The following is a 12,908-nucleotide window of genomic DNA, read 5'->3' on the forward strand; positions in this document are numbered from 1 at the left end:
TGGCCTCCTCTGGACTCGCTCCAACCAGTCTGTATCCTTCTGATATTAAGGGCTCCACAGCTGGACGCAGCACTCCAGGTGGGGTCTCACCAGAGCAGAGTACAGGGGCAGAATCCCCTCCCTCGACCTGCTGGCCACACTTCTCTGGATACAGCCCAGGATACGGTTGGCTTTCTGGGCTGCCAGTGCACACAGCTGGCTCATGTCCAGCTTTTCATCCATCAGCACCCCCAAATCCTCCTCAGAGCTGCTCTGTATCCACTCTCCACCCAGCCTTAGCCTGGTGTATTACCCTTACAGCCTTACCCTTGTATTTGGGACTGCCCCAACCCAGGTGCAGGTCCTTGCACTTGGCCTGGTTGAACTCCATGAGGTTGGCAGTAGCCCACCTCTCAGATGCCTGCATCCCCTCTCAAAGCTTACCAGGTGTCAGAGCTACGCATGGCAGGTCTCCCCCAGCACGATGCTGCTCTAGACACACAGCAGTTTTGGAGAAGATTTAGCTCCTGGATCTGAGAATCTGGTTTTCTTGAACCCACTCCAAAACCTTGTGTGTGTAACACTGATATGATGCTAAAATCAAAGGGGAATTGGTGGCACCTCACAGAAGAACAAAGAACAAGTTGTTCCTTTTTGTTTTTTTTTTCACTGAAGATCTCATTCTCTACAACAAAACCGTTAAAAGAGCATTTTTCCTTCTTTATTGAGGAAAATTATAAACAAAAAAGGATTAGCAAGAAAGAGCTGGAAGAGAAGGAAAATGTCCTTTCAGTCTGTAAATGCTCCATAACCACTGCCAACTCAGCAAGTCGTATCAAGTATTTGCCCCAGGAATTAGAAAGTTGAGTTGAATGTATCTGAACAGTGTGCAAGGGAACACACTGGCAGCAAATCCCTCTCTGTCCTCAGCAACCCTCGTCAGCCCTAGTAAAATGCAGAGACAGACCAAGCAAGCTCGCTTCATACCTTAGCATATGTGAATTTTAGGACCATGGAACTTAAAAATGCAGCTCTTGAAGGACAAACCAGCAGAAGGTAATTCTCTAGCATGGAGACATATTCCCCTTTATCTTCATCTCACCTTCAAGCATCACCGTTCTCAGGAGAGAAAACAAGCACTAGCAAGAGCGTTAAGTCAACTTAAAATCTAACACCAATTTTTTGTTATTAGCCACAATTCCTCACACTGTTTTCGCCCCTCAGATAGGGAGATACAGCAGAGTTCAAAGCAGACTGCAAAGTGTTTGCTCTAGCCAGAAAACAGCCAACTCCCTGCCTGCTGCCAGCAACTCAAGGTAGTTGGCTGCTCCCTGGCTAGCCCAAACTCTTGCAGCAAATAATTACAGCTCTTTGCCATTCCCCTGCCCTGGGGGCACCGTGCTGCTGCTCTTATCTGCAAAGCAATAGTTAGTGCCTTGCAAAAGTATGAAAAACTCGCATAAAGAGAGGCAAATGAGGCCTTTAACCTACATGCTCTTTTGGTTGCTATGAGCAGTGCTACAGGAGAGAATGGGTCTTCATCAAGGCTGAGGTTCTCACATGTGATCGCGGGGCCAGCGGGCAAGGACAGTGTCTACAATGGAGGTTTTCACAGAGGGGACGGCAGATAGCAATAGGGGTGGACAACAACCCAAATATAAGTTGCACCAAGGCAGAAAATGGCTCTTAGATCAGTGAAAACTGCTGGAAGTAGCTAGAGGCCATCACAGATCTTCAACACGTGCCTTTAAATGAAGGACCTGATTCAAGCCCCAGCATTTCTGTTTCTCTCTGGCATGTGTATCACAGAATGGTTTGGGTTGGAAGGGACCTTAAAGACCATCCAGTTCCAACCCCCCTGCCATGGGCAGGGACACCTTCCACTAGACCAGGTTGCTCAAAGCCTCGTCCAGCCTGACCTTGAAGACGGCCAGAGCTGTATGCACATCTATGGCTCACGTGTTACAGAAGTGTTCCTCTTGGGACAGAGATAGTAGAACAGAGAATGACTGAGTGGGAGAAAAGAACAAGTGGGAAAGAGGAAAAAAAAAAAGGCAAGATGGAGAAGAGGATGAGAAGAGTTTAATACAAAAATAAAAGTGGAACCATGGAAAGAGCGAGTTATTTGTCTGCTCTGGAGCCTGAAGACAAAGGTGGGTGGCTTTAATTCTCAGCTGAGGTTACTTTTCCACCACAGGAAGCCAAACTATTGTTCAGAAAATCAGACAGTGTGTTGTATTTTACTTATTTTAAAATAACAAGGAAAGTGCTTAAATTTTACTTGTGTGCCCCAGGGCCATTTTGCTTTGTGAAAGCGCAGTGCAACTGAGCATAAATCCATTAACTTGTTTACCAGAAAACCAAATTTTTTAAACTATCACATGATGGTTCTTTAGCCAACCGAAATGCAACTAATTACACCTTTTTTTAAAGCAAGCAGTAGACTTTTCCTTCTCTAAAGGCCTCTTCCTTGACATAACCCCACAAGCAGACTCTGGCAAAAGGAGTCGGAATCCTGTATCTCAAGGGAGTGGGACAAGTCCCGGGGGCACAGAGCAGCAACTCTTCCACCCAAGCATAAATGTGACTTAAGTCAATGTTGCAACAATTTCGAAAGAGGAAAAACTGTCTGCCCAAACAAAGAACAAGCACCTCTAAAGGGTAACGATCCACCAAATACCAAGTACTACCAGCACTGCCTCTAGGAGATGTCCCCATCCAAGCCCCTCTGCCACTGCTCTGCATGAGAAACGTCCCGCAGAAAGAGTCTCCTTCACCCACCAGCCACAGAGAGACCGGGGCACCATCAGGAACAGCCTGACCAAGGTCTCAAGATATTTGAACTCTTCTTCGAACTATGCTTAGTCACTTTTCACTGGGTTTGTAGCACCTGGAGAGGTGGCCACGGTCAGACCCCGACTTCCACGGGGCAAAGAGAGCGGCAGCCGGCACATATAGGCACCGCCACTCCAACTGCCGGCATCACGCTGGAAGCAAAAGGACGGCTGGATCTGGGGTTTTGCTTTGCTAAATGACAATTGAAACTGCTGTTTTCTTTCAACCTTTCAATTTTTTAGCATTTACAGATCACATTTACCTCCCTTCAGGAGCTGGGCTACTGTAAAGACAATAAAAGCTGTGACTTTTCTCATTTAACTGCACATACTCGGGAAGTGTGAGACGGACCGGATCCTTAGCAGAACCGGGATTGGCGCCAGTTACTACAAAGTGAGAAACAGGGGGACATCACAGAGGAATAGGAAAAAAAAAAAGTCTTCAAATGTGAATTCTTCCCATACCAAAGGTCTTGGTACTTCCCAGATTTCTGGAAGTATCTGAGAAACCAGTGATAGGAAGAGCGATGTTGCAAAGTGATGCTTTCCACGATCCTGAGAGAACCGGGAAATACTCAGGACATTCCATAAAAATAAAGCTTAACACATTTTTTGTGATTTTTTTGAAGTTAAAAGGTCAGTGTGGGACATCAATGAGTCTAAAAATCTGGAATAACTCCTACCTGCTTGGCAGTGCCTTTTAAAGTACTGTTTTCCTCAGGTCTCAGCTACCCTGACCTTTGGCCGTTTTGTCTCTGGCATCAACTGAATGTCAGAGATGACCGTGATTTTTACAAACCAATTTGGGATCGGCTCTAGGTTAGGCCCAAAACAAAACCTGTGTGTTCATTAAGTGCAATGAAGGACAAGTGAAGATGAAAAGCAGAAAAACATACTAGGAAAGGAGCCCTTCCTAAGCAGAATGCTTTCCAGAGTTTTCCATGAGCCATCAGCAATTCTTTAAATACTTTCAGAATTATGAGGAGACTTTATCTACTAGTAAATTAAGTGCTGGGAGCAGGTCTTCCACGTGAATTTTATACCGTTTTTGTCTGTAGCAGCTAATAAATTCAGCAATGTCCTAAAAACACTTAATAGAATTTAAAAGCTACCTTTTATACTGCAAAACAAAAGCAGGACACCTCCACAACGTGGCACTTCACGTGTCGCGCATTACAGAGCCCCGAGTTGCACAGACAAACCAGCACAAGCCGAATCAGCTAAGCACTGTTTCAAATGCTCTGGCTATGGTTAGAGTTTAAAGCCCCTGCAAGGAAGGTGCTCCCCATGCTGCCCAGCTCTGAAGAGTACGCTCAGAGACGGCTCCTGGTCAGCACGAGGCACTCCCAGGCTCTCAGGAGACCAATCCATCCACGGTAACATGGAATAGATCTTCGTGGTGGTAGTGTTGCACCTCAACAACATGAACTGGAAACATCTAAGCTGGTGAATAATCAGAAGTTGTGTCTCCAGACCTCACAAATCCTATCACGATACCATGAGAAACATGACACACAAGCGTCCTGTCCTGCGGGTCTGCCAGAGAACCCAGGTCAGCTCTTCATCCCCTTGTGACAGGAGATGCTGCCACGCAGAATGCACCTACTGCCCAACGCTGTTCCTGAAAACTACCCCCAAACCCGACGCAGTAACTCCGGAGCAGGATGAACGAGCTCTTAGGTGCAAGCGGTACCACTGCACCATTAAGTTGGATACTTACACAAGAAAGGAATTCTCCTGAGGGAAAACCACTAAACACTTAGAAGGAGAGAATTTACACAGCATGCACAAGATAAAACATTTAATTGCAGACTGAAGGACACCGGGAACGATACCCAACAGAATAAACACACTGCATAAAGATTTGTTCACACTGCTGAGCAAGATACAAGCAGGAAAATACAGATGAAAGTGAGGTGCAAGGATTTTAATAGTAGAAGTCAGGCCAGACCACAGAACAGGTGGGGACAGACAGCATAATGATGGAAAACTAAGAGAAAGTGCCATTTCTTTGATATATAAGATGTGTCCAACACTGGCAGACTGAGACCAGGCACAATGGTTCCTTATGCAGCGACGCCCATGTCCCACCTTCTACCCGCACAGGTTTTCTCCCTGTTCCTATGCTGGTACCTGCTTACACTGCAGAGGGTCATGGGTAAGCTGGTCTCTGTGTCTGCACAAGTGCCTAGTGACATTGTGAGGTGCCAAAAATGCAAGTTCCACTTAGAGGTTTTATAAGTGGCATTGACTTCTTTGCAAGATTGAAATGTAATGAGCAACATAAAGAAGAGTTACAGACCTCGAATACGTCAGATTTATCCACTGAATGCCAGTATTTGCTCTATGGTCACCTCTGGGAGAACCTCTAGATGATTCCTTATGACTTAGACCCAACATGGATCTTTGCTACTCAAGAGTCAATCCCAAGCACTTGGATCTTTAATCCTTCACCAAGACAAGATGACAAGCAGGATACTGAGGCAATGACTCACATTGCTGACTCAGGAAGCGCTCCTTGCTGGTAGGAAGAAGTTACCAAGGGAGACTCCTAGCAGGCTCTAAACAGCGGGGTTTCCAGCCAACACAATGAAGGTAAAAGGACAATTTCTCGTATTCACATCATGAATTGTTTTTATCACTATTGCAAGATTTATTCAAGAAGCTAACTCTATCAGGAAATCAGTAGTCTTTGAATTTAAAGAGATGGGAAGTGGCACCCAGCAGCTTTCAAGATGAATTACAATCATTTTGGGTGTAGGATGTCATCCTGTTCCTGAAGTGAAGGTTTAGAGTGGGGAGGGATGAGTCTCTCTCTACTGCTAGGTCAGTTTCTTTTGTTATATCTCTACCAAACACAGTAATCCAAGGCCGAGTGAGCATTCCCAGGCATTCAAAGAGACCTTGGGATTTAGAGTTAGGCCAAACACGTACAAGGTACTTCCACTGCACAGCCTTGACATTTCAACTTCTTTGAGAACAGAAGGCAGCCTCTGAGACATCACTTTTAGCCATCCAACTTTTTCATTTATTTTTGGAAAGATTTCCAAAATATTTCCATCTGCACCTGGTTGTACTCTTTCTGTGTAACTAGCATAATAGTCAACAATCAAGAAATATTGAGGTGAATTGCACTGGAAGAAGATGTTTTTCCTGTTCAGCTGGGTTCCGAAACCCCTGCATTGCAATAAATTAAAAGTTAAAGCAATAACCGAGCGATTCTGAGGGATCCCGCCATTTAAGAAAGTTGATAATAAAGAATATATACAGCAGTAACTTCTTTGCTGCCTGCATACATATGACTGAAGTTAACCATGTGGGTTTTATTCCTAGCTATTTGTACCCTTTTAAAGTTAATCTTCCTCACATATCTTCTGATTCTTATCTGCCAAATTTACTGAAAACTCCTGTTTTCTCTAGCTGCTCATCACCTACCATCTGCAGTTCTTATCTAAAGACCCTCCTGCTTCTGAGGTGAACAGAAATCCTACGTAAAGTGCTTCCAGATCTTTCGTACAGGAAATTCTACATCATCTTCCCATTACTCAAACTCCTTTTTTTCTTCAATATATAACCAGACACTGTTCGTTTTAAGCCCATATCCACAACTACTAGGGATATCCACTGGGACACAGCATCCTGCACCTCGAAATCTTTGGGGAATTGTCCCAGGTCCTGAATTTATGAACTGAAATGATCCAGAAGGCAACTTCACCCGAGCTTCTCTCTTCCCTACAGGAAAAGAAATTCCCTTTTATGAGTAATTCTACTGGTATTTGCACATCTGTCTGCATGTTCTGCAGTCATGGTCTTCATTAGTCCTTCACAGATAATCTACCTATTATATTGTTTTAATCCTGTGTCTTTTTCCCCTACAGCTTTCTTTGTGTACGGTCAAAACTAAAACTTTGGGATAAGGATGGAATCTTTATGAAATATCTATACTTGATACAAAAATCCAGTGTAATAAATACAAATTACCAATAAGAAATCCTGCCCATTTCTGCTTAATCGTGCTTTTAACCAATCTTCTCACACGTAGCTTTCAAATATATGCAAGAAATGCTTTAACAAATTATGTTTCAGCAATCAATACTCCAACCAAATCTAAACTTGCTTAATCTCCACCCTGTTACGTTATCACCCAGTTGAATGCACTTGTCTGCGGGCTCAGTCTATTTCCCTTTCAACCACCATCATGTTTGGAGCAAGCTGCCCTATTTCTACTCAAGCTGAGGGTGCCCTGTGCTGTCAAGCCATTTCACTGATTTTGAGAGAGAGGTTTGGTGAAGGAAGGGTGACTCAATCCAGCCATCTGATTCCATTCAACTCCGCACCTGGAAATTGGAAGTGATGTGTGTTTCCACAGACAAGCCCATGTTACTTTAAAAGAAGAGGCAAAATCCACAGTAGACACTGCATTCCCCCAGCGTTACACAGCAGCACACTGTGGGACACAGCAGGGATCTGGCTTTGGCACAGACCTGAGTGCAGTTTGCCTATTTCAGAGAACCTGCAACCACAAGCCCTTGATGGAAAGAAAGGAAAGGTACTGGTTTTAATCACTGCAATATGTCTTTTTCACTTTCCGAGTGACACAACATAGATCCTGAACAAAAATCCACCAGACTAATCAGCAGGTAACCGAAGAGCCGAGCTAATTATGTCCGATACCAAAGGAAAAACTGACCAAATGTTATGTACAATCCCACTCCTTGTAGGTTGTCTTTATTTTTCCCATACTTGACTCCGGCAATAAATTTAAGTAAATTGCAGTTTATGGTCATTTTACATTCGACTCTTGTATCAATGTGGGGTTTCTGTCATGTTCTCTCTAAGCTGAGTCTGGTAACTGTTCATCTTAAACATCTTACAAAGAAGGAAGCATAGTAATCTCATAATGTAACTTTTGATTCAACACTACTCCATTCTTCAGTGTTTACCTTAAGCAAATCAGCCCAACGTGACTCCAATTATAACTTCTTCCCATACTCCGTGCTGCGGGAACCAAATGGATTAGCTGAAAGGTCCTGTACCATGTGTGGCTAGAGCAAATTTCACCCTGCAGTCCTTAAGTGGCCAGAGGGACAAAGCTGAATAGAAGAGGGAATATTTCTGTCTTAAAAGGCAAAATATACTTGCAAAAAACTTGGCAAAATTAAACCAACCCAAATTTTTGCGACCTACATCAGGAAAGAACAAGGATGGAAGGAGAAGAGGAGCAGATGGCAGAGAACATCTCTGGGCTACCAGGGCTCTACAGGTGTTTTCCAGGCACAAGACACCGGAGCTCAAGCACTAGGGATGTCTGCTAAGGTGTCCACGAGGTCTGAGAAAAGCAGCCCCAGTATCCATAACCCTGCAGTAGACAAGGGATAATTTTACCAGCATCTGGCAAAATATCAGGTGGTTTTACCAAAAATGTTTGAAATGGGCTCCTTGAGCAGCAATGTAAGTTCCCTACAGATCCATTTCCAAAACCTGCAGCCCACAGTGGATTCACCGGTGTCTGCTAAGGAGAAAGGTCATGCCGCACTTCTCCCAGGTGTGGGTCACGAAGAGAAGCTCTCCTCTTTGCTTAGCCACCATTTGCATGACACTTAGGGAAACACGCATTTGAGGCTTTTATTTCATTCCTCCTAGCTATACTTGATTTAAAATCACCAACAGGTTGAACAGATTTAAAGGGAAGGGAAAAAAACAGGGAGCAGCAGGCTGCAGAAGCCTCATTTGCTTAGGACATGAGGTGAATATTGGGGAGATTCAACGAATGTATCTATATAGTGACAACCAATGTCACTAAGGACATAAAACCCAGGGTAAACGGCCTGTAGAATGTATTTCTATTCTGAAGTACAATTCCTCCTAGAATAAGACTTAAATTACTTAAACTTGAATTACTTTGAGAAAGGGATACAGGAATGAAAGAACAACAGTGAGAATCTTGCTAGTCATCAACAGACGCACAAAAAGAGGTACAGGAGCTCTGTCAGCATGGCCCAAAGTACTGCTCTGAAATCAGCATTAAAAGACCTGCAGACGGGAAAGACAAGTCCCCAGAAATGCACCCAGTCGCTGCGCTGCCTCCTGCACGGCACAGCCTGACATTTCATTAGATGGAATCGGCTGCCTTGAAATGCGTCAGATTTCACCCCTGTCCCTACCAGTAAGCAGCCTTCGAACACAACTGCATCAGCTTTGTATGCCACCAGAAATACGAACACCGGTTGCCGATGATTCCCAGAAGAGGTTTGGCCAGTGTGGGAAGCTTGCCTGGCTCCGCCGGGACACGCAGGTCACCTGGCGTGCTCTTACGTGACAAGATCAGAATAAACCTTTAAATGTCTGCACCCTGGGTGAAAAGATTCAGGCTTGAAAGCAGGAGGGTTGTTTTCTGTGAACACTCTGCCACATCCGTAGGAACGCAGAACGTCTCTGGTGTATGCTCCTGGCTGCAGCAACTCGCTGGGAGACGTGCAGAAAGGATCACGAAAGGGTATTGACTTAAATGAACTTGCTTAAAACCTCAAGTTGCCCTGAAACAACTCTACAAAGGCTGCAGAAAGTAGGTGCAGTCCAGATTCATCTTTTACTCCGAGATTATGCTGAGTCATCTAAATGGAGTACAGTTCGTTCATACTTCTGAAGCTGTTACATAAATAACCCTACTTCCTTTTGTTGGCACAGATCTCTTAAAATATACACTCACGAATGCGAACAGCAAGCTCACCTCCCTACTGCTATCATTAAACAATAACGAGGAGCACGACTGTTAATCAAAAGCAGACGCCAATACAAAATCCTCTCAAAACCAGACTGGCCCACTTAAAACATATATCCCTGACAAGTTTCCAACTGCTGCAATATCCTAATGCAAGTTCCATTAAAAATACAGCTATTCCCACAACGATCCTGTGTTTCCTTTGCTAGTGACACTCCGCTACCGTGTAGTTCTTCAGGACAGCTTTGTGGATTACTTCTGCAAAAAAAACCCCTTTCCATCTTTACACCCAGTAGGCAGCATGGGCGAGTCCTCCAGCCACCTTTGAAAACTGAGGGAAGGTGCAAAACCAGTCCCTTATCTCTCTGCTTGTTGACCAAGATCCTGCAAGTCAAAGAAAATGCCTCAGTCTTGCATAAATTAGCAATGAATGCTTGAGGACGAAGAATTCCATTCTTCAAAATCTTCTGAATCAAACCGATTTAGCTGTCTGACAGAAGTGATGTGGGCAGTGAGCGATTTCTTTCTTCTTGTAGGTATTCCGGGTGCTATGCACCAACAGAAACGTTTTCTGAACCGGGTGCTGCATTCTCTGTTGGCTTTCGGAGATCTCCTGACATCATGAGGATGCCAGATATGTGGTTTGCTCGTGTTGGGGTTTTTTGGTGGTTGGGGTTTTTTTTGGTAAATGTTTTACATATGGGCAAAAAAGATGGAAAAAATAATAATTTCTTGTAACCACGTTTACATTTGGAATAAAAGCCGTGTTAACTCTTAACACAACTTTGCCCTCACGAGAGACGCAGCCTTGCCAGCCCTGGATAAGCTCTTAACCTCTAAAACAACTCTTTGTCATAATAATTGCAGCTAGCATAGCAAATTTTAAAGCCAGAAATCCTCAGCGTACCTCCAAAATAGATCAAGAGGCTTTATTAAGCACAAGATTGAGGTTCTCATAAGGGTTCTTTTTAACACAGAAACGTTGAGAATGACCACGGCTTTGCAAGCAAGTGAACACAAAGGAGCGAACCCAACGCACACCCAGCTCTGGTTTTGGACCTTTCTAAATTTGCAAATTCCTGAAGAATTTTAAGTCAATGTACAGATATCTTAAAAAAATTCACATATGCTGACGGATTTATACCCCTATTTTTGGCAGCCACATTTCAGGGGCCTATAACAGCAATCTACGTACACTATAGTAGTCAGTGGATCATGGGCTGAAAATCCCTGAGTAAGGCTCAGTGGGCCAAAAAACTAATTAATCCAGAGATGGATGGCTTTGATTTGATCCATTCACATATTCCTCAGTCTTCACAGAAGACCAGGGAAGGGCAGGGTAAACCTTCATCTGAAGGCTCCAAGAGGCAAAATAAGGCTCTCCAGGAGAACAAAAAGCAACAAAGCAACAAAGCAGGGAAGACTGGAAAAGCACATGAATGAAGCCCACTCAGAAGGCAACTTTAAAAAAAAAAAAAAATCTAATCACTCATTTAGATTTCATGAGAAGGACTTGTTCCAAAGAGGTTTGATCAGAGCATGGGGGGCAGCATGGCAGCCACCCACCTCTGCAGCACAAGGGGATTCGTCGCTGCCAGGCTGCAGAGCTCCCACAATCAAGTAACAGCCCAGCGACACCTAGAACCCTCTTGGAGGGGTAGAGGGGACCCTTCTGTACTGGTACATTTCCTTCCCTGTAGACTGCAGCAAGAGGCCTCATTCAGCACTTTCTGCAGTCGAGGTCGGAAAGACGAGGCAGACTTGGAGTGCAGCCACATCCCTCCGATCCACAGGTACAGCAAGTCCCAGGTATGAGCGACAGCACTGCAATAGCTCTGTAGGCTTTCTGGGAAAGAATTCCTGTTCAAACTGATACTTTCCTTGAACACTTTCTGCAAATGGCCTACGGAGAAGAGAAAACCGCAGGTGTACGCACCACAAACCAGCTCAGTGAGTGGTTTCCTGCACATCTAAAACCCAGGCATATGCGATTAGTAGAGGCTCAGAAGCCAGTTTCAACACCTCAGATCCGAGGGGCTGTGGGATCTTAACACTGTCATAAACCTTCAGATAATTCAGATGACAAAGTGGAAAGAGGGAGAACAGAGTTCAGCTTAGGGCCTCTCAAGAAAACTGCTCAATTTTTCTGTGAAACAGAACAGCAATTTCTCCTTAACCTTGTCTGAAAACTGCTATTGTACAGTATAATTAGAAATAATCTTATTTGCCTCAAAATTTCTTCCATCTCTGATTTTTTTAAATCAGTTTTATAGCCCTGTAATACTATTCTGTACTTGGGTCTAAATGACATGACAATTCATTGGCCACATTGCACAGAATGAAAATCAACCCAAAAAACAGGGAATGAGGTCTTTGGTATCATCATACTGTGATGATTAACAAAAGCAAGAAAAACTAAACACACAGACACAAAAAAAAACCCACTTTATCTTCTTTTTAGAGGTGGATGGGCTAATCAAATCCTGCAAGATTTCTAACTAAGCCTGTTACTGGATCTCATCAAACTAAATGAGCAGAACTTGGATGGCAAAGCAAGCTTACAAGAGGGAAGTTCCTTAAGTCAGAATCATCAAGATTTGGCTTCTGGAGCTTTACTTTCTGTTCTACTGGCTTACGGCATAGCAGAAGTACAAATAAGGCAGAACAAAAAGCTTAAAAGGCAATGAGGAGAATAACACAACTTCGAAGGCACACACTGCTCATTTGACAATTCCCAGCATCCCATAAACACCAAAAAGCGATTTAGGCAGTGACCTTCAAAAAACTGGATTCCTTTACCCAGGGACTACGTATTCAAGGTCAAAGTTTCACCAGACTCCAGCCTGCAGGAGTGGCACATGAGCTGTTCAGCTGTAACTCCATAATGACAGGAGACAGCCGAGATCTGCCCAAATCACGTTACAGCTCTGATCATGCAAAACACAACGGTTCTGCATTTCCTGACAGCAAGACTACTTCAGAGTGCAGCTTGAAGATATCTGCTGTAAGGTTTCTGAAAACAGGCAATTAAAACAACAAGAGAAAGACTAGTTTATTACCCTACTCATACTTGGTAAAGAATACTTCGTGACAAATTACATCTACGAACGTGTCAACGGCTGAATATAAACACTGAGAAGATTTTTGTAAAACATAACTCATACCGTCAGGGAGTTGTTTACAGGACAGAGCATCGTCAAGATCTTTGGCAGTTGAGGGGTCGATGGTGAAAATGCATTCTTTCCTATCCAAGGAAAAAAGAAGAAAAGAAAGATTTATTTTCCAGTCATGAAGGTGGTACCAAAACACAGAGACCATCAGAGACATCCAGACAACAACCACCACATTTGCAGAGGACTCTGTGGAAACATCTT

At 43.9% G+C, this 12,908-nt stretch overlaps 1 protein-coding gene across 1 annotated transcript in view; it reads right to left on the reverse strand.

Annotated features, from left to right (window-relative positions):
* DIS3L2 (DIS3 like 3'-5' exoribonuclease 2) overlaps positions 1-12,908 on the reverse strand; it is a gene marked incomplete at its 3' end in the record, with an annotated part of 168,980 nt that overhangs the window by 77,730 nt on the left and 78,342 nt on the right. The window contains exon 9 of the mRNA XM_010146847.1: positions 12,699-12,778. Within this exon, the coding sequence (XP_010145149.1) occupies positions 12,699-12,778 (80 nt within the window). The remainder of the gene's footprint in view (positions 1-12,698; positions 12,779-12,908) is intronic.

This window comes from Eurypyga helias, unplaced genomic scaffold, assembly GCF_000690775.1.
Source record: "Eurypyga helias isolate BGI_N326 unplaced genomic scaffold, ASM69077v1 scaffold16562, whole genome shotgun sequence".
Classification (NCBI taxonomy): domain Eukaryota; kingdom Metazoa; phylum Chordata; class Aves; order Eurypygiformes; family Eurypygidae; genus Eurypyga; species Eurypyga helias.